The 18,768-nt window shown below is 40.0% G+C and overlaps 1 protein-coding gene across 3 annotated transcripts in view; it reads left to right on the plus strand.

The window, feature by feature from the left end:
* PLGRKT (plasminogen receptor with a C-terminal lysine) overlaps window positions 1-18,768 on the plus strand; it is a 58,171-nt gene that overhangs the window by 17,926 nt on the left and 21,477 nt on the right. For all 3 annotated transcript variants that reach the window (XM_052645097.1, XM_052645095.1, XM_052645094.1), the window contains exons 2-3: window positions 1,126-1,253; window positions 3,654-3,740. In XM_052645097.1, the coding sequence (XP_052501057.1) occupies window positions 3,660-3,740 (81 nt within the window). In that variant the 5' untranslated portion in view covers window positions 1,126-1,253; window positions 3,654-3,659. The remainder of the gene's footprint in view (window positions 1-1,125; window positions 1,254-3,653; window positions 3,741-18,768) is intronic.

Here is an 18,768-nt window from a genome sequence, read left to right on the forward strand (position 1 = left end):
GTATCTCTTGACTTCCTAATTTTGCATTCCAGTCCCCTATAATGAAAAGGACATCTTTTTTGTACATTAATTTTAGAAGGTCTTGTAGATCTTCATAGGACCATTCAACTTCAGCTTCTTTGGCATTACTGGTTAGGGCATAGACTTGGATTACTGTGATACTGAATGGTTTCCCTTGGAAATGAACAGAGATTATTCTGTTGTTTTTGAGATTGCATACAAGTACTACTGCATTTTGGACTCTCTTGTTTACTATGATGACTACTCCATTTCTTTTAAGGGATTCTTGCCCACAGTAGTAGATATAATGGTCATCTGAGTTAAATTCACCCATTCCAGTCCATTTTAGTTCACTGATTCCTAAAATGTTGATGTTCACTCTTGCCATCTCCTGTTTGACCCCTTCCAATTTGCCTTGATTCATGGACCTAACGTTCCAGGTTCCTATGCAATATTGCTCTTTATACCATCGGACTTAACTTCCATCACCAGTCACATCCACAACTGGGTGTTATTTTTGCTTTGGCTCTGTCTCTTCATTCTTTCTGAAGTTATTTCTCCACTGATCTCCTGTAGCATATGGGGTACCTGCTGACCTGGGGAGTTCATCTTTCAGTGTCCTATCTTTTTGGCTTTTCATGCTATTCGTGGGGTTCTCAAGGCAAGAATATTGAAGTGGTTTGCCATTCCCTTTTCCAGTGGACCACCTTTGTCAGAACTCTCCACCATGACCTGTCCATCTTGGGTGGCCCTACACAGCCTGGCTCATAGTTTCATTGAGTTAGACAGGGCTGTGTCCATGAGATCATCACACCAGTCCATGTGTACCTAGTATAGTATAGTACTATATACCTGATCGTGTTAGTTGGATACCTAGGCTAACTCTGTTGGACTTACAAACAAATTGGACTTACAAATATCCTCTTGGAATGGAATCTGTTTGTATGTAGGGGACATACTGTATATATTTTGTGAGTTGGAGAATGAAAGCTGAGAATATTCTGGAAACCTTAAGGAACCTGCCAGACTTTGGAAAATGGCTTTGTTAGGGTCGGAAAAGAGGGGAAGGTTGAGAATACTGAACTCCAGGGCACAGTTCACAAGGTGTGGTGTACTCGTTTTCAGGTGTGGTCTCCTTTGGGAACTACAGAGAAGCTATTCTTCCTGCTTAGCTTCTACCTGTAACCTGTGGGAATATCCCCTGCTATAGCCAAACTACAATCCAGACTGAAGAAGGCAAGGCCAAGAAAGAGGTAAGCCGAAGTCCTAACTTTCCAGATAGTTTCTGTTCCCTAGATGAGGATTGTAACTCCACTTCAGAGGAGAGTCCACCCCCTTATAAACAGAAGCACTCTATTGGACCCAACTCTGACATACAGGGTGTGGGTGTGGGTGTGGGTGTGTATGTGTGTGTGTGTAAATAGGATTAGAGGACAGCTATTTTCTTTATAAATGTTTGCTGCATATGTAAAAATTCAATTATCTACTCCTATGTGCAAAAGAAAAATAAGAAATGACAACTGTCAGAGCTACAGTTTCTCTTGTATCATGCTTTCTGCAACATTTGTGGGAAAGAGACACCCTCAGTTCAGTTCAGTTCAGTTGCTCAGTCGTGTCCGACTCTTTGCGACCCCATGAATCGCAGCACGCCAGGCCTCCCTGTCCATCACCAACTCCCGGAGTTCACTCAGACTCACGTCCATCGAGTCAGTGATGCCATCCAGCCATCTCATCCTCTGTCGTCCCCTTCTCCTCCTGCCCCCAATCCCTCCCAGCATCAGAGTCTTTTCCAATGAGTCAGCTCTTCACATGAGGTGGTCAAAGTACTGGAGTTTCAGCTTTAGCATCATTCCTTCCAAAGAAATCCCAGGGTTGATCTCCTTCAGAATGGACTGGTTGGATCTCCTTGCAGTCCAAGGGACTCTCAAGAGTCTTCTCCAACACCACAGTTCAAAAGCATCAATTCTTCAGCGCTCAGCCTTCTTCACAGTCCAATTCTCACATCCATACATGACTACTGGAAAAACCATAGCCTTGACTAGACGGACCTTAGTCGGCAAAGTAATATCTCTGCTTTTGAATACGCTGTCTAGAGACACCCTGGGGACTGCCAAAATGTGTAATATATTGCTTCTGCCTTCTGCTCTGCTGTTGGAGACAATGGACATGGGGCTGTGAAAGTGGAGAAAGGAGAGAACGTCTGCTAGCTCTCTCCACCTTACTGGGTGGCTGTGCCTCTGGTCACAGGATGGAGTAGGACAGCAGCTGAGGGATGGGGTGGGTAGGGAAATCTCGACTTCCCAGGCCTGTTCAGGATTGTGCCTCTCCTCCTCTGGCTCAGCTTCTTATGCCTAACATTGAAGCTGATTCTGGCTTGGAGCCTCCTATAAATCGATGGTCTGTCTCTGGCCAAAATACAGGGAAGCCACTGATGTCTGGCATGTAATATCCACTACTTGGAGCCCCATTAGCAGGGCTAACCCATTATGTCTGACATGAAATGCCCTCCCTCTTCCTTCATCTTCTCACCAGTTAAGCTAGAACCCATGATTTTTTTTTTTTTTTTTTTTTGCTGAGGGTATGGCAAATAGGAGCTCTGCCCAGGGTTCCCACAGAATATTGTGAATCCTGGGTAGGAAGCATTAAGAATGACCACTCTGAGCTGAGGTTCACAAAGTGCAATGGCTTACCAAAGAGAATCAGCAACATTGTTGAGGAGGGTAGAGGAGTCATAACTTTCCTGAGCTTTGTAATGTTCTGAAGGCAGAATCAACAATTAACTGAGGTCTTCTGTACCTACCCAGTTGACTTAAGGACAAAATACTGAGTTCTGAGCCATCTAGAATTGCCAGCCCACTTAAGAACTTCTTAAGTAAGATAAATAGGATAGATGATACCAAGACATTTAAGTATCCTTAGGTTTTCCCCATTTTGAGAACTTTAATAGTAGCTTAATAAGAAAAAAATGAGGCTAGAGGACAATGGCCAATGGATGTTAACAATGGGTGGATGGAAATAGAAAGTGGGTAAGAGAGGGGAAAAGACTGTAGGAAGAGTACTGATAGAGTAACCTTGATACACTTAAAGCATAAATGCAAAGAGCAGAGAAATCAGTGTTCGAGGTGTGCAATGCATCTTCTAAGTCATCCCTCATCAGAAGCAAAAGTTCTGTCATCCAGCTTTACAGAAGGTAAGAGAGTAGATGGTATTCACCCAGCACCTCATAAAAAATGAGCAATTCTGTTTGTTTTTGTGTGTTTAGTTCTTCCAGATATACAGTGGGAAGAAAAATCAGGAAACATCAACCTATAGAACAGGAAAAGATTTTGGAAATCACCTAGTTGTTAGCTGTTCTTATATAAGTAAATGATGGCCAGGGGCATTATTCTGTCACTCTAAGGCATTGCTGTACATTCTAAGCAGTTATCTTTTCCTGCTTTATGAAAACTAAAAGCAAGAAAAGACTGCTAGTTAAGTTTGTCCAAGATCAGACAGCTAGTTAGGAGCAAAGACTAGAATCCATAATGTGTTCCAGGTCAGAAAATTTTCTTTTTTTTAAAATTTTGTCTTAAGCTCATGGTAGCCTGAAAAATAGAGCATGTGAGGATGCATGTAGAATACACTGCTTTAAACTTTGCTTTTTTACATTTTAGGTCAAGATGGGGTTTATATTTTCAAAGTCAATGAATGAGAACATGAAAAGCCAACAAGAGTTCATGCTTATGAATTCCCGACTTCAGGTACATTTTTTAAAAAAACTTTATGTTGTTACAGTGGTTAAAGTTTCTGTCACATGTGTTTCAGCGCTATATTCTCCTTAACCTCACCAAAGATAAAATGCTCTCGGTGCTGTACCCTCAAAGACAAGATGAAATGGACTGCTAATTATCCAATTATTAAAAATGGACTTGTTTAAATCTTTAATCTAGATACCTAATGTAAAAATTTCCATAAAGAAGGAAAAGATAACTGCTTACAGAATATATGGCAAACAGAATAATGCCCCTCCTCCACCCCACCAAACGATGTCTGCAACCTAATCCCCTTGTCAGTATGTTATGGCGAAAGGGACTTTACAGTGTGAGTAAGCTGATGAGTTTCTAGGGGGAGATCTTTGATTATCCTGGTTTTTCTTGATGGGTCCAAGGTAATCGTAGAGGTCCTTATAAGGGAAAGAGGGAGGAAGGAGGATCAGAGTCAGAGAGAGAGAGAAATTTGCAGATGCTATGCTGCTGAGTTTGAAGATGGAGTAAAAAGTTCAGGCAGCCTCTAGAAACTGGAAAAGGTAAGGATATAGATTCGCTCCTAGAACCTCCAGAGGGAATGCCATCCCTCCAGTCCATTCTGAACTTCTGACCTCCAGAACTGGAAGGCAATAAATTTGTGTTGTTTCTGAGTTGGGATGATCCCCTAGAGAGGGGAATGGCTGCCCACTCCAATATTCTGGCCTAGAGAATTCCATGGACAGAGGAGCTGGTAGGCTACAATCCACGGGGCTGCAAAGAATCAGACATGACTGAGCAACTTTCACTTTTCAAGCCACTGTTTGATAATTTTTTATAGCAACAATAAATTTTAATAGAGTATGAACATTTGACACTGGATTTATACAATGGCTAGATAAAAAGATCAAAGCAAAGTAGAAGATTGTCTAGTTGCCTAATATATGTTATTAAAAAGTATTTTAAAATGTACATCAGATACATGTATACGTACGGCTGAGTCCCTTTGCCGTTCACCTGGAACTACTGCAACATTGTTAATCAGCTAAACCCCAATACAAAATAGTTAAAGTTTGAAAAGAAATGTTGTATGTCAAAATCAAGTGTTAAAAGTTTGACTGAAGTTATTTTCCTAAGATTTCTAACAAAGATCTCTAGGCCTCTGCGGTTCATTATAGCCCTAGAGTAGATGGTCCTATTGTGAGACATATAGTGACTGGTTAAAAGTGAGGACTAAAGCAAGGCAGCCTGGGTTTGAATCCCACTTCCACCCTCCTGAATCACTGTGTGGCTTGTGCTCAGTCTCCTAACCTGTAAACTGGAGGTGATAATATAGCCATTGCTGTTGTCATTATTATTATGATAAGAGTTTTCTACGAGATAAAGATTTCTTTGGGGAGAATGGGACTGTTGCAAAGAATGGGCAACTGAACTATTTAACAGAATAAAGTGACCGAGAGGTGACCAAACGTTAGGTTTATGAACCAACAGAGTGTGTTACATACTCAGAGAGCCCTTGTCCAAGACCTCTGGAAATCATAGGGCTTGTTACAGAAGTCAGGGTCTGTGAAGGTTTTAGGATTTACCCTACTTGCATGCTAAGAGATTAGCCTATTACTATTCCATGGATGCTGGCAGAACACAGGAGACACCTCTGTGTAACAGAGGCCTTTTTTTTACTCACAGCACAGTAAGAGGATAAGCATGAGGTTCCTGTCAATTCCCCATGCTTCTCAAGTCTGATGGAGGTGACAAGGATGGGTTCACATGGGTGCTGTGCACTCAGTGGGTTGTGCCACCCTTGAGGAACACTGGCCTTGGGGAATCTACTGCTTTTCTAGTGAGCGGGGAGCTGGTGGAGTTGAGGTGGGGAGAACTTTATAACTCCTTCCTCAAGGAAAACCTCAAGAAATGGCCTGAACAAACAGTAGTCTGGGCCTTGCATTCTTGGCCTATCTAGAATGTGGAGGGACATTCAGAGCCCATGGTAGATTGCCCCTCAGTGTGACTGACCAGAGCTTTGAGAACAGCCTTGACTTCTGCCCACTATAGCTGGCACTGAGGTCAGACTGGCAGGAGCACTGTCGGCACCATTAGTTTTCAGCTTAGCTGAACCAAAGGTGAACCAGGCCCAGGCATTTAGGACAAACTCGGTGAATCCGAAGGGCCTATTGAGCCAGTAGCTTTGCTTCAGGTGTCAGAGTAGGGGATAAAGTTTTCCCCAAAGTAGTAGAGTAGTTTCTACTACTTTATGCAAAACTGAGATGACACTAGGGCCAGGCTAGCCACATCCTCAAATTTATTACTTTCATTTGATCAACAAATGGGTACTTTCCTTGTATTTTCATGTCCTAGTTGATCCACTCAAAAATGGGGATGTCAGACCTGAGAGTTACAAATTCTCTAGGGGTTAGGTTTTTAATAACAGGAGCTCAGTAATAGGCCAATTAACTGCCTCCCTGTTTTCTTTTTTTGAAAGTAAAGAATTGTTTTATTTGGTGGGAATGTTTAGGACTCCAAGTCCGGGAGACAGCATCTTATAGCTCTGAGAAAACTGCTCCAGGGAAGCAGGGGGGAAGTCAGGCTATATACAAGTTTGCAACAAAGGGAGCAAAAGTGCCTCCCTTTTTTGAAAGGAGTATGTCATGGGTTTGGAATTCATCCCATCCCCAAATTCTTATGTTAAAATCCAAACCCCTATTACCTCAGAACGTGATTTTATTTGGAGATAAGAGTCTCTACAGAGGTAATCTAGTTAAAATGAGGTCATTAGGGTGGTGGCTCTAATCCAGTATGACAGCTATAAAATTTGGACACAAAGACATGCATACAGGGAGAATGTAATGTGACTAGGAAGAGAGTCCTGAAACAGAGCCTTCTTTCACAGCCCTCGCAAGGTACCAACCCTGCTAACACCTTAACGTTGGACTTCTAGCCTCCAAAGCTGAGAAAGTTTATTTCTGTTGCTGAAGCCACCCAGTTTGTTGTATTTTGCCATGGCAGCCCAGAAAACTAACACAGGATGCATTTGGGTGCCTGTGTCCAGTATGTGGCGCTGTTTGTATTGGGCAGTGGCTTCTGGACATGGCTGGGATTTTCTCTTTTTGTCTCTATTGAATATATTGTTTCTATTGGACCTCTTGGAAGGGGTCAGAGAATTCCTTAATGGGAGAATGTCCTCTCGTCACTATGAACATTTACAACAAAATCAAGTAAAACAAAGTACATTATACATTTATATTCAGGGGACACAATTGCAGTTATGTTGAATCAGTCCAGTGTACTTTAATTTCCTTTTCTCACTGCAAACTGCTCAAACCCTATCAGCTGTATTTTGCTCTATGGGAACAAAGACCAAAGATTTTAACATAGGTCCTTCAGAGGTTATCATGATAGTTTCAGGAGATTAGGCTATTTCCCAGCTGGGGAAGATAGGGAATACAAATGTGTTTTTTCCCTTTGGTTTCTCTTCCTGGAATTGGTACTGTTTCCTCCCCTGTGCTCTCCTGGCCCCTAGAGAGCTCAGGGGCATCGTTCTTTCAGCTAACACTGGTGCCACTGCTCCGCCCTACATCCTTAGCACTTTGGACCACCTTGGCACTCAGCACACCCTCCCTGCATGGGACCAAGTAGACATGGTGCCCATATCCAGCAGAGCCATAAACATTCAGTCCCTCCTCTCCCCTCCCTGAAGTTCCCTGGAACACTCACCATCTTCCCTGAAGCAGCTGAAGTTGGAGGAGAGGAGAAGGCAACGAGCAGCTCAGAGGCAGTCAGCAAGGGTTTGACTTTACTCTCCATTTCAAAGGGCTTCCCACCACTGGACTCCACAAACAAATATCTGATGTATTTAGTCTATACAGAGTTCTATATCCTAAAGGCTGACACCACTATTTCAGCTTTATGGAACCCCTGACCCAACAGCCACAGCCACATTGCATGCCTTTTGGCTGGGGAAGGGGGCTTGCTGCCCCACTGATGTCATGATAACATCCTTTCCTTCTCCTACTCCAGAGAAGAATGTGCCACAACCAAAGCACCATCTGGGAGTCTTGTTTGGACCCTACATTTTGTTTCTCAGGCTCACTTAACACATAAGACAATGAGAGATCTTTATTCTACCCTCCTACTCTGACCACCACTTGTGCAAAAGCATTTGCTTCCAGATCTCAGGGAACTTTCTGATACCCTCTAACCCAACCAACAAGGGCCCTTCTCCTGTGTCTTCCAGAACACCATCTCTATCAGCACCTTATCTTTGTCCTCAAACTAGCAGGCTCCATGAAAGGTCTGGAATTTTACCCTGCTTGCAAGTTAACAAGTTAGCCTGCTATTGTTTCACAGATGCTAGCAGAAGCCTTGGTCCCAGCACAGCAGGCAGCATGAGCATAGTGTTGCTGCTAGTCTTCTCTGCGCTCCATGGAAGCCCCATGAAGGTGGGCCTGGTTGGATGTTGAGGTGGATGCATGGGTTTGTGACATAGGTGAAGAACAGTGAGCTTGTAGAATCTATCACTTTTATCATGAATGGTGAGCAAGGCTGCTTTCTGACTGGGAAGAGATGTTGCTTCATCCCTCAAAGTTGGTCACTGCAAACACAACCCTGACAAATGGCCTGGTCGAAGAGCAGGGCCTGTATCCTTGACCTACTCAGCAAGAATGCTCAGGTCAACGGCAGATTGATTTCTTCCAACACATGTGTTGGTTAGGATGATAGTTTTTCCTTGTTGACCAGGATATACTTTACTATTTTATTTTTCATTTTATGGAGAATGACAAAAAATAGTGTAGATCAACACAGTTGAAGCAGCCTTCCGACACTAAAGCTGCCTGAGTTTTCATCCTAACTGGGGCGGCCAAGGGAGAGGCATACTCATCTGTAGCAATTTGGGAAGATCGTCTTGGTCCTTAAATGTTTCACATTTAAAGGAGTTGTACATCTAGTCTCATTTTAGGGCTTGGAGCTATTTCTTTTTAAATAAGAAACATAATGGCATATTTTATATATATGCTATGCTATGCTGTGCTAAGTCACTTCAGTCGTGTCCAACTCTGTGCGACTCCATAGACAGCAGCCCACCAGGCTCCCCGGTCCCTGGGATTCTCCAGCCAAGAACACTGGAGTGGGTTGCCACTTCCTTCTCCAATGCATGAAAATGAAAAGTAAAAGTGAAGTCGTTCAGTCGTGTCTGACCCTCAGCGACCCCATGGCCTGACTGCAGCCTACCAGGGTCCTTTGTCCATGGGACAGAGGCAAGAGTACTAGAGTGGGGTGCCATTGCCTTCTCTGATTTTATATATATATGAGAATATATTTGTAAATTATCAAGCATAATAAAATGAACATGGATGAGTCCATGACTAAATTGAATAATTATATTATCACAATACCCCTGAAGCTACCTATGAGTCCTTCCCTACATGCTGAATGAACCCAGACAGCTAAAGCTAGACTGGAATGTCCCAGAGTCCCTAAAACTAAGCATGGCTCTGAAAATGGAAGAAATGGGTCCCTAGGGTGGGAGATGACATGTAAATTCTTCAAAGGTGAGGTTTCAGTTCAGTTCAGTTCAGTTCAGTTCAGTCGCTCAGTCGTGTCCGACTCTTTGCAACCCCATGAACTACAGCACGCCAGGCCTCCCTGTCCATCACCATCTCCCAGAGTTCACTCAGACTCACGTCCATCGAGTCCGTGATGCCATCCAGCCATCTCATCCTGGGTCGTCCCCTTCTCCTCCTGTCCCTAATCTCTCCCAGCATCAGAGTCTTTTCCAGTGAGTCAACTCTTCACATGAGGTGGCCAAAGTACTGAAGTTTCAGCTTTAGCATCATTCCTTCCAAGAAATCCCAGGGTTGATCTCCTTCAGAATGGACTGGTTGGATCTCCTTGCAGTCCAAGGGACTCTCAAAGAGTCTTCTCCAACACCACAGTTCAAAAGCATCAATTCTTTGGCGCTCAGCCTTCTTCACAGTCCAACTCTCACATCCATACATGACCACAGGAAAAACCATAGCCTTGACTAGGCGGACCTTAGTTGGCAAATAATGTCTCTTCTTTTGAATTTACTATCTAGGTTGGTCATAACTTTCCTTCCAAGGAGTAAGCGTCTTTTAATTTGATGGCTGCAGTCACCATCTGCAGTGATTTTGGAGCCCCCCAAAATAAAGTCTGACACTGTTTCTACTGTTTCCCCATCTATTTCCCATGAAGTGATGGGACCAGATGCCACCCTTCGTTTTCTGAATGTTGAGCTTTAAGCCAACTTTTTCACTCTGCACTTTCACTTTCATCAAGAGGCTTTTTAGCTCCTCTTCACTTTCTGCCATAAGGTGAGGTTTAAGAAACCCCAATTAAAACATTTGGCCTACTAATATCTCTAGTCTGTGATGGTATGTCTCTTGGCTCTTTTTCTATTTAATGGCACTTCAATTAAAAAGGAGAAATAGAAGAAATAAAGCAACACATTTATTTAAAAGAAGCCTGATAACTAGAATCGGTTTCCCAGTGGGTTTTTTTTTAAGTTCTACTTTTTGGTAAAAAAAAAAAGATAAATCATAACTTGATAATTCTACATTATTGGTGTTTTTCTTTCAGAAGAAAGGACCAGAATTAGAGATTCAGCTACATCTTATACCACTGTCCAGGTTCCCAAATCTGGCTGTATTCAGATTCAGATTCGATTCAGGGGGTCTTTTGAATGTACAAGTCCCATCCCAGACCAATCAGATCTCTTCATGGCCAGGCATGTAGTTGTATTAAGCTCTTCAAGGGACAATAATCCACAGCCTGGGTTGAGAACCTTTGCTCTTTCCTTTTGCTACATAACTGTATTTGGTGATTGGCAGTGACAATATAGCATACATTGGTGATAAAGCCAAATAAGTTTTCAGTTTAAATAAGTTAATCATTAAGTTAAATCAATCATTGGAGTCTCGTTAATAAAAATTTATAAAAGGCTTCAGATCAAAAAGGTTTCTCTTTTGTTTACAAATTGGTTGCAGTTGAGCTGAGGAGAATTCACACTACTCAATTTAATGTTTTCAGATCATCAGCAAAAGTCAGTTTCTCACTACTTTGTCTAGCCTCTGTTACTGCAGATAGTGAATGGATGGCTGTACTCAGCCAAGTATCTCAGGTAAAAATGAATACGTTCTTAAAAATGCCAATAGATGGCACACCTAAATCAATTATATATGACCTAGTGTTAGTTCCTCAGTCGTGTCCAACTCTTTGTGACCCCGTGGACCATAGTCCACCAGACTCTTCCATCCATGGAATTCTCCAAGCAAGAGTACTGGAGTGGGTTGCCATTTCCTTTTCCAGGGGATCTTCCCAACGCAGGGATCGAACCCGGGTCTCCCACATTGCAGGCGGCTCTTTACCATCTGAGCTGCCAGGGAAGCCCATAATATATGATCTAAGTAGCCAGAAAAGCATTTTGGTATTTTAAAAATAGGATAGAAACTACAAGGACAAAGCAGAAAAAAAGGAGGGAAGAAAAGATTCCATGGGTCCTTGCTGTTCTGCAGTGTTTTTGTAGGTAAAGCAGTCATGGTCCATGTAAAGATTAGAGGGCAGTTTATTAATTGTTCACTAAGAGCAGGCAACAAACTAATGACAAAAAAATTACACAAGAGCCAGCCTTTGACCTGTAAGCAAAGGCTGTATACACCTGTATAGCATTTGGTGTTAAGAAAATAAGTATAGTTACAAAGCAAAAATACAGTTATTTAACATATATGAAATTATGTGTTACATGCTAAGCAGGATTCAGACATGTAAAAGGTACAGGCTCTATATTCAAGGAACGTCTCATCTTATTTGGTTGGAAGATGGTGAGGTATGCTGCAAATAACCAGATATTTGTGGTATGAATGTGGCAGGCAGAATAAAGACCCTGTAAAGACGTCTACACCCTAATCCCTGAAGCCTATGAATATATTACTTTATATGGCAAATGGACTATTGCAGATGTGACTCAGGGAGTAGACTTTGAGGTGAGAAAATTATCCTGGATTATCAATGTGGACCCAATCTAAACACACAGATTCTTAAAAGTAGAGAGTTAAGTGGAGAAGGCAATGGGACCCCACTCCAGTACTCTTGCCTGGAAAATCCCATGGACGGAGGAGCCTGGTAGGCTGCAGTCCATGGGGTTGCGAAGTTGGACACAACTGAGTGACTTCACTTTGACTTTTCACTTTCATGCATTGGAGAAGGAAATGGCAACCCACTCCAGTATTCTTGCCTAGAGAACCCCAGGGATGGGGGAGCCTGGTGGGCTGCCGTCTATGGGGTTGCACAGAGTCGGACATGACTGAAGCGACTTAGCAGCAGCAGCAGAGAGTTAAAGACCAAAGAGTCAGAGTGATGTAATGTTTTTGGCTTTGAAGATGGAGGAAGGCACCCCCAGACAAGGAATGCAGGTTGCCTCTAGAAGCTGAGAAATGCTAGCGACAGATTCGCCTCTACACTCTCCAGAAAGGAACACAGCCCTGCAGACATTATGATTTTGGCCCATTCAGACCTGTGTTGGACTGCCGATGTTCACAGGTAAAGATAGTAATCTGTACTGTTTTAAGCCATGGTTGTAATTTGTCTATACAGTGGCATATGCTAGAGTTATATTTACAATGTGAAATACAGTGTAGACTCAGTAAATGCTTCTTCAAATATATAAAAATTAAAACAGCAAATAAGAGCAAATAGCTTATGAGAAATTGAAATTGCTTAAATCCTTATAACTCCCAATATCTCTAATTCTTATGCCCTTCATCTTCTTTCTTTATTTATTTTTTTGGAGGTGAAAGCTGTACCAACATCTCAGACTAAGAAGGGCTTGATGTCTAAGGAAAGCAAGCAAGTACAGTGTTTCCTTTGTAGAGAGTCCTGTGGTGACAAGGAACGCAAAATGTAGAGCAGGTACTGAAGAGAAGAAAGCAGCCCACTCCATCTACAGCAAAAGGATAACCAAGTGGGAACTGGCCCAAGACTTAGAAGTGTCAGGGGACTTAACCAAGAAGTAGCTTGGAATAAGAGAAAGTGTGATTAACACAAGTTCACCCCCAGTGGGAGCTGTAAGGAAGGATACAGCAGCTTGATTCTACTGCCTTCATTCACAACTGTCTTCAACTTATTCCTCTGAAACTCATTTCTGCCATGTCCCCATCCTGGGTACCTGCTCTTAACCTCCCTCTTCTGAGATTCTTTTTTTTTTAAATTGCAGTAAAACACACACAATATAAAATTCACCATTTTAAAGTGTGCAATTCAGTGATGTTTAGTACATTCACAGTGTTGTACAACTATCACTACTACTTGATTCCATTACATTTCCCTCACCCCAAAAGGAAGCCCCATACCCATTAAGCAATCACTTCTCATTCTCCCATCCTTTCAGACCCTGGCAACCACTAATCTGCTCTCTGTCCTGATGGATTTCCCTGTTCTGGGCATTTCATGTATGTGGAATTATATAATATGTAGTCTTCTGTGTCAGGCTTATTTCAATTAGTGTAATCTTTTCAAGGTTCATCTGTGTTGTGTAATGAATCAGTACTTCACTCCTATTCATTCCATTGTGTAAATATACAACATTTTGTTTATCCACTGGTTTAAAGACAGTAATATTGTTTCCCCTTTGGCTATTGTGAATAGTGCTGCTTATAGAAATACTTGTACACATTTTTGTTTGAATACCTACTTTTCAATTCCTTTGAGTATATATATCAGGAGTAGAATTGCTCAATCATGTATCAATTTTATGTTTAATTTATCCCAGAACCACTAATGTTTGCCACAGTGGCTTTACTATTTCACATTCCTATAACAGTGTATCATGATTACCATTTCTCCACATCCTCACCAATACATGTTATTTTCCCTTAATAAAAAATTATAGCCATTCTGAGTGGGTTTACAGTGGTATCTTATTGTACTTTTGAATTTCCATAATGAGTAATAATACCATTAAGTATTATTCATGTGCTTATTGGCCATTTGTATATCATCTCTGGAGAAATATCTTTTTTAGTTCTTTGCTCATTTCCAAATTGGGTTGTTTGTCTTTTTCTTGTTGAGTTGTAAGAGTTCCTTATTTATTTGGATACTCAATCCTTATCAGATATAAGATTTGCAAATATTTTCTCCCATTCTGTGGGTTCTTTCTATTCTTGACAGTGTTCTTTGATACATACAAGTTTTAAATTTCAGTGAAGTCCAATTTATTTTTTCTTTTGTTGCTTATGATTTTGGTATCATAATCTGAGAAAGTGTTGCCAAATCCAAGATCATTAAGATTTGCACCTGTGTTTTCTTCTAAGAGTTTTATAGTTTCAGCTTTTATATTTATGTTTTTGTTCCATTTGGAGTTCATTTTTTGTATATAGTATGAAGTAAGAGTCCATTTTCATTCTTTTGAATGTGAATATCCAGTTATTTGAGTATAAGGTTTATTCTTTATAAGCATGAAGTTAAATACTGAGCAGTAAAGATTAGGAATTTCATAGTTAGGTCTGTTACTGGCTCAGATGAAGAAGTTGTTCACCTGGGCCCAGGCCCTCTGAAATGAGCATCTTGACCTGTTAGTGATCTTCAAGTGCCTGAACTGCAAGACAGTGGTAAGCTGCTAGTGTCTTTTTTTACTAAAGGTGGAATGAAGGGAAATAAGTTAACTATACTATGAAGGATTGGGTATAAATGCAAAGAATATACCTAATGAATTTTCTAACTTTTAAAGAAACTTCTAAAAATGTTCAGCAAGTCTTCAAGTGTGGGACAAGATATTAATTTGTCTGAAATCCCTTAGAGGAGTTAATGAAAACACTAAGAATTCCTGTATATTGTCTATGTTGAGAAATGAAAGAAAAATAATTATTGAAAGTCATTGGTACCATAGACATGACCTTCTACAAAGGTAAACAAATAACAAAGAAGGGTCAAACCGCCAAGTTGATCCTTTGCTGCCTAGCTCCTCCAGGCTGGCTGCAAGAGCCTTCCTGCACTCAAATTCTCTAAGGGGAACACTGGTTTTAGGTTTGTTCACAATCTTAAATGAGACCAATGAATCCAGTTATAGAGGATCAGGAAGCTTTTCCTCTTAGTTTCCTCCCTCATCTGTAATTCTATTTTCATAAATCTAGTCAGAGTCATTGCTTGAGCAAGCAGGGAGTATTTATTAACTCTTATTTATTTATCTAATTTATTTATTAACTCAATTCATTAAGTATATTCTTATTTATTAACTCATTTACTGAATGTCCAGTGTATGCAGAGTTTTGGGCCCAAAACTATTGATTAACAAATGATCCCATGGCTTTAATAATTATTTTTGCTTTCCTCTAAAATCTTCATAATACATACAATGTATACACACCCAGACTTACCCCATTTATCTCAGAAATAATGTAAGGTAGGCTTGCTGTTAAAATCTTTAGATTTCTCATATGTGTCTTGTTCCTATATCATTTTCCTCCTTAAAATATGGGGCAACAGGGGGAGAAGGATTTTAGAGAGAAAAAATAACCCTATAAACATCCTTAATACTTAATATAAGAGGGAAAGCTAAAATATCATTATTCTTGAGTAAAGTTACTAAAATGCAGAATTAGAGTGAATCTAGATTTTAAGAAATCTTTTAGCTTGAGATAATATATTTGTAGAGAAGTTGCTAAACCATCAATAGGAGAGAGTTTACATATACCCTTTGTTCAGCTTTCTTCAATACTAACAATTTATAAAATCATAGTACAGTGACCAAAACCAGCAAATTAACTTCAGTACAACACTGTTGACTAAATTACTGATCTTTCTGAAATTTCACCAGGTTTTCTCCTCATATTCCTTTTGTGTTTCAGGGATCCCAGATCTCATATTGCATTTAACTGTTGTTTCTTGTTAGTCTCCTTTGCTCTGTGACAGTTTCTCATTCTTTCCTTTGCTTCCATGATAAGTACTTTTTGTATAAGTACTGGTTATTTAGTATAATTTCTCTCACTTTGGGTTTTTCCAACTTTTTCTCAAGACTAGATTGAGTTTGTGCACTTTTTACACCTTATTCTTAAACCACAGAATGCTGTTATGTCTTTCTCATTGCATCTTATCAGAGAATACTGTTGGTAGGTCTTATTACTAGTAATGTTAAACTTTGGTCACTTGGTTAAGGGAAAGTTACTATTTTTTCTTATTGATAAATATCTTTGAAGAGATATGTTGAGAGTCTGTTACTGTCTTGCTTCTCCTCAAACTTTTGCCTACTGCTTTTAGCATCCATTGGTGGGATCTTACATGGAAAAATGATTACTGTGGTGTTTGCCTAATGGTAACTTTTTATTTCCTTCATTCCATTTATATTTGTTCACTGGAAAAGCTATTCCATCTCCATGTATTTATTCACTCATTATACCAATATGGTTGTATGGACATATTATTCTATGGGTTATAATTTAGTACCATGATTATTTATTTTATGGCTGAAGTTATTTTGACCATTGGGAATTCCTTCCAGTTGATTCCTATGTCCCTTTGGCATATCCCATCATTTTTTGCTCATTATCTGTGATCATAAGTTAGTTCATATATATTGCTCCTGTCCCAGGCCTGGAATTAATCACTCATTCAAAGAGTCCTGGTTTTTAGAAAATGGTGTTTAGAAACCAAGATCTGGGCTCTTAAGTGTGCTTGCTGCTATGGCCATTATTCCTAGATCCTTTCAGCAAAGACATGTATTTATATACCAACCCATGGATATACACAAACTTATACATAGAAGTATTTCATATTCTAAACCATGAGTTCATCCTGATGCATCTAATTCCAGTGCATTATGATGTTTCATTCTAGCCTTTCCTTTTTCTTTATATTTAAGTTTTTTTCTCAAACAGTGAAAAACCTGGCTCTCATTTTCTACAATATATTCACTTCAATCCTAGTGGAAACAGGAAATATTTACAGGATTGCCAGTACGTATCCTGATGAGAAACAGGTTCACTAACCAGAGAACATTATTTGCATGTTCTTTTCCCTTTTACACTGTCAAGTCAAGGTACTCTTTTCCTGTAAATTAGATTAGTTCTTCCTAGGCTCCTTCAGGGTGATTATTTTATTTGCAATACAGTTATACTTTGTATTCTCTCCATATCCAGGTTGAATTTAGTTACAGGGTAGGGGAGTATATGAAACAAAACATTCTAATAATTAAAGCTATACAAAAGCTATACACTCAAAGAAGCAGCCCTCCGTCCTCATCCTTGCTAACCTATGCCTAATATCCTCTTTATACATCCTTTCCCATGCTGTCTCTGTAAGTGTCTGATCTTCTAGTCTTCGGTTTACCCTTGCTGCATCTTTTGCACAATAGACTGAGAGACGTGTATTTTCCTATGACCCCTTCTTTTTTACATGAAAGGTAGCATACTACTGATACCCTTTAGTACCTTGCTTTTTTCATTTAACAGTTTATCATGGGGATCATTCCAGTCAGTTCATAGAGCTGTTCCTCATTTCTAACAGTTGCATAAAGCTCCATTGTGTGTATATATTATAATTTATTCACATTATGTTTGGGCACTGTATTAATTTCCTATTAGTATGACAAATTTTCATTTTTATTTTTTTTTAATTTTAAAATCTTTAATTCTTACACAGTTCTGGAAGCCAGAAGTTTGAAATGGGTCTCATTGGAAGAAAATCAAGCTGTCAGCAGAGCTGCATTCCTTCTGGAAGGTTTAGGGGAGAATCCCTTTCCTTGCTTTTTGTAGTTTCTAGAGGCTGCCCAAATTCCTTGGCTCATGTCGCCTTCCTTCCTCTTTGAGCCAGAAGTGTAGCATCTTTCTCTCTAACTCTGACTCTCTTGCCTCCATCTTTCACCAATGACACTTGCGATTACATTGGGCCAACCTGGATAATTCAGGATAATCTCCCCATCTCAAGTTCCTTAATTAACTACATTTGCCCTTTTTGCCATGTAATGTAATATATTCATGGATTCTGAGCATTAGGACATGGACTTATTTTGGGGAGAGGCAGTATTCTGCCTACCAGAAGTACTTAGATTATTTCCAATATTTTGCTGTTATAAATAGTGCTTCAGTGAATAACCTTGTGTTTTTACATTTTTGTTGTGTTGGAGGTATACCGTCAGACTAGAATTCCAGAAGTGGGATGACTGGGTCAAAGGCAGGTGCCTTATAGTTTTGTTAGGTACTGCCACCTAGGTATTTCCCTTCAGAAAGGTTGTACCAATTTGAGAATACCTATTTTCCCACAGTCTCTACAACAGAATGTGTAGTCTTGCTTTTTAATTTTTGCCAATCTGATAGGCAAGAAATGGTACCTCAGTCTTGTTTTAACTTGCATTTCTTTAATTATGAGTAAACTTGAACATTTCCTCACATTTGAGGGCCATTTATATGTCTTGTTTTGGGAACTATCTGTTCATTGGTTTTTGTCCCTTGTCTCTCAGTTCTTTATACATTAGCAATATTGATCTCTTATTTGTGGAATATATTGCAAATATTTTCTCCCAGATTGTCATTTGTCTTTTACTTTTATCATGGGGTTTTTATGCCATGAAAAAAATTGAAAAAATTTTCATGTATTCAAATGAATAATGCTTTATTGCCTCTGCATTTTGAGTCTTTATTTTGAAAGCCTTTTCTTGTATTAAAGTTGAAGAAGCAGCCACCCATGTTTCCCTATGGTATTTGTACAGCTTTATATATTTTTAAAAACATTTAGATCCCTAATGTATTGAGATTGTCTTTGGAACCTACTCAGGAAGGATTAATTTTACTTTAAATCAACAAATGATTAAGTATTATTAGAAGGAAATTACTTCATTCCTTGAGTTAGCTGGTCTTTATTATCAACTTATTAAAGAAATGTGTGTGTGTGTTTAATCAGAGTTGTGTTTGACTCTTTTGAGACCCTGTGGATTGTAGCCCACCAGGCTGCCGTGTTCATGGGATTTCCCAGGCAAGAATACTTGGGTGGGTTGCCATTTCCTTCTCCATGGGATCTTCCCAACCCAGGGATTGCACCAACGTCT

The sequence above is a fragment of the Budorcas taxicolor genome, chromosome 8 (assembly GCF_023091745.1).
Source record: "Budorcas taxicolor isolate Tak-1 chromosome 8, Takin1.1, whole genome shotgun sequence".
NCBI classification, from domain to species: Eukaryota; Metazoa; Chordata; class Mammalia; order Artiodactyla; family Bovidae; genus Budorcas; species Budorcas taxicolor.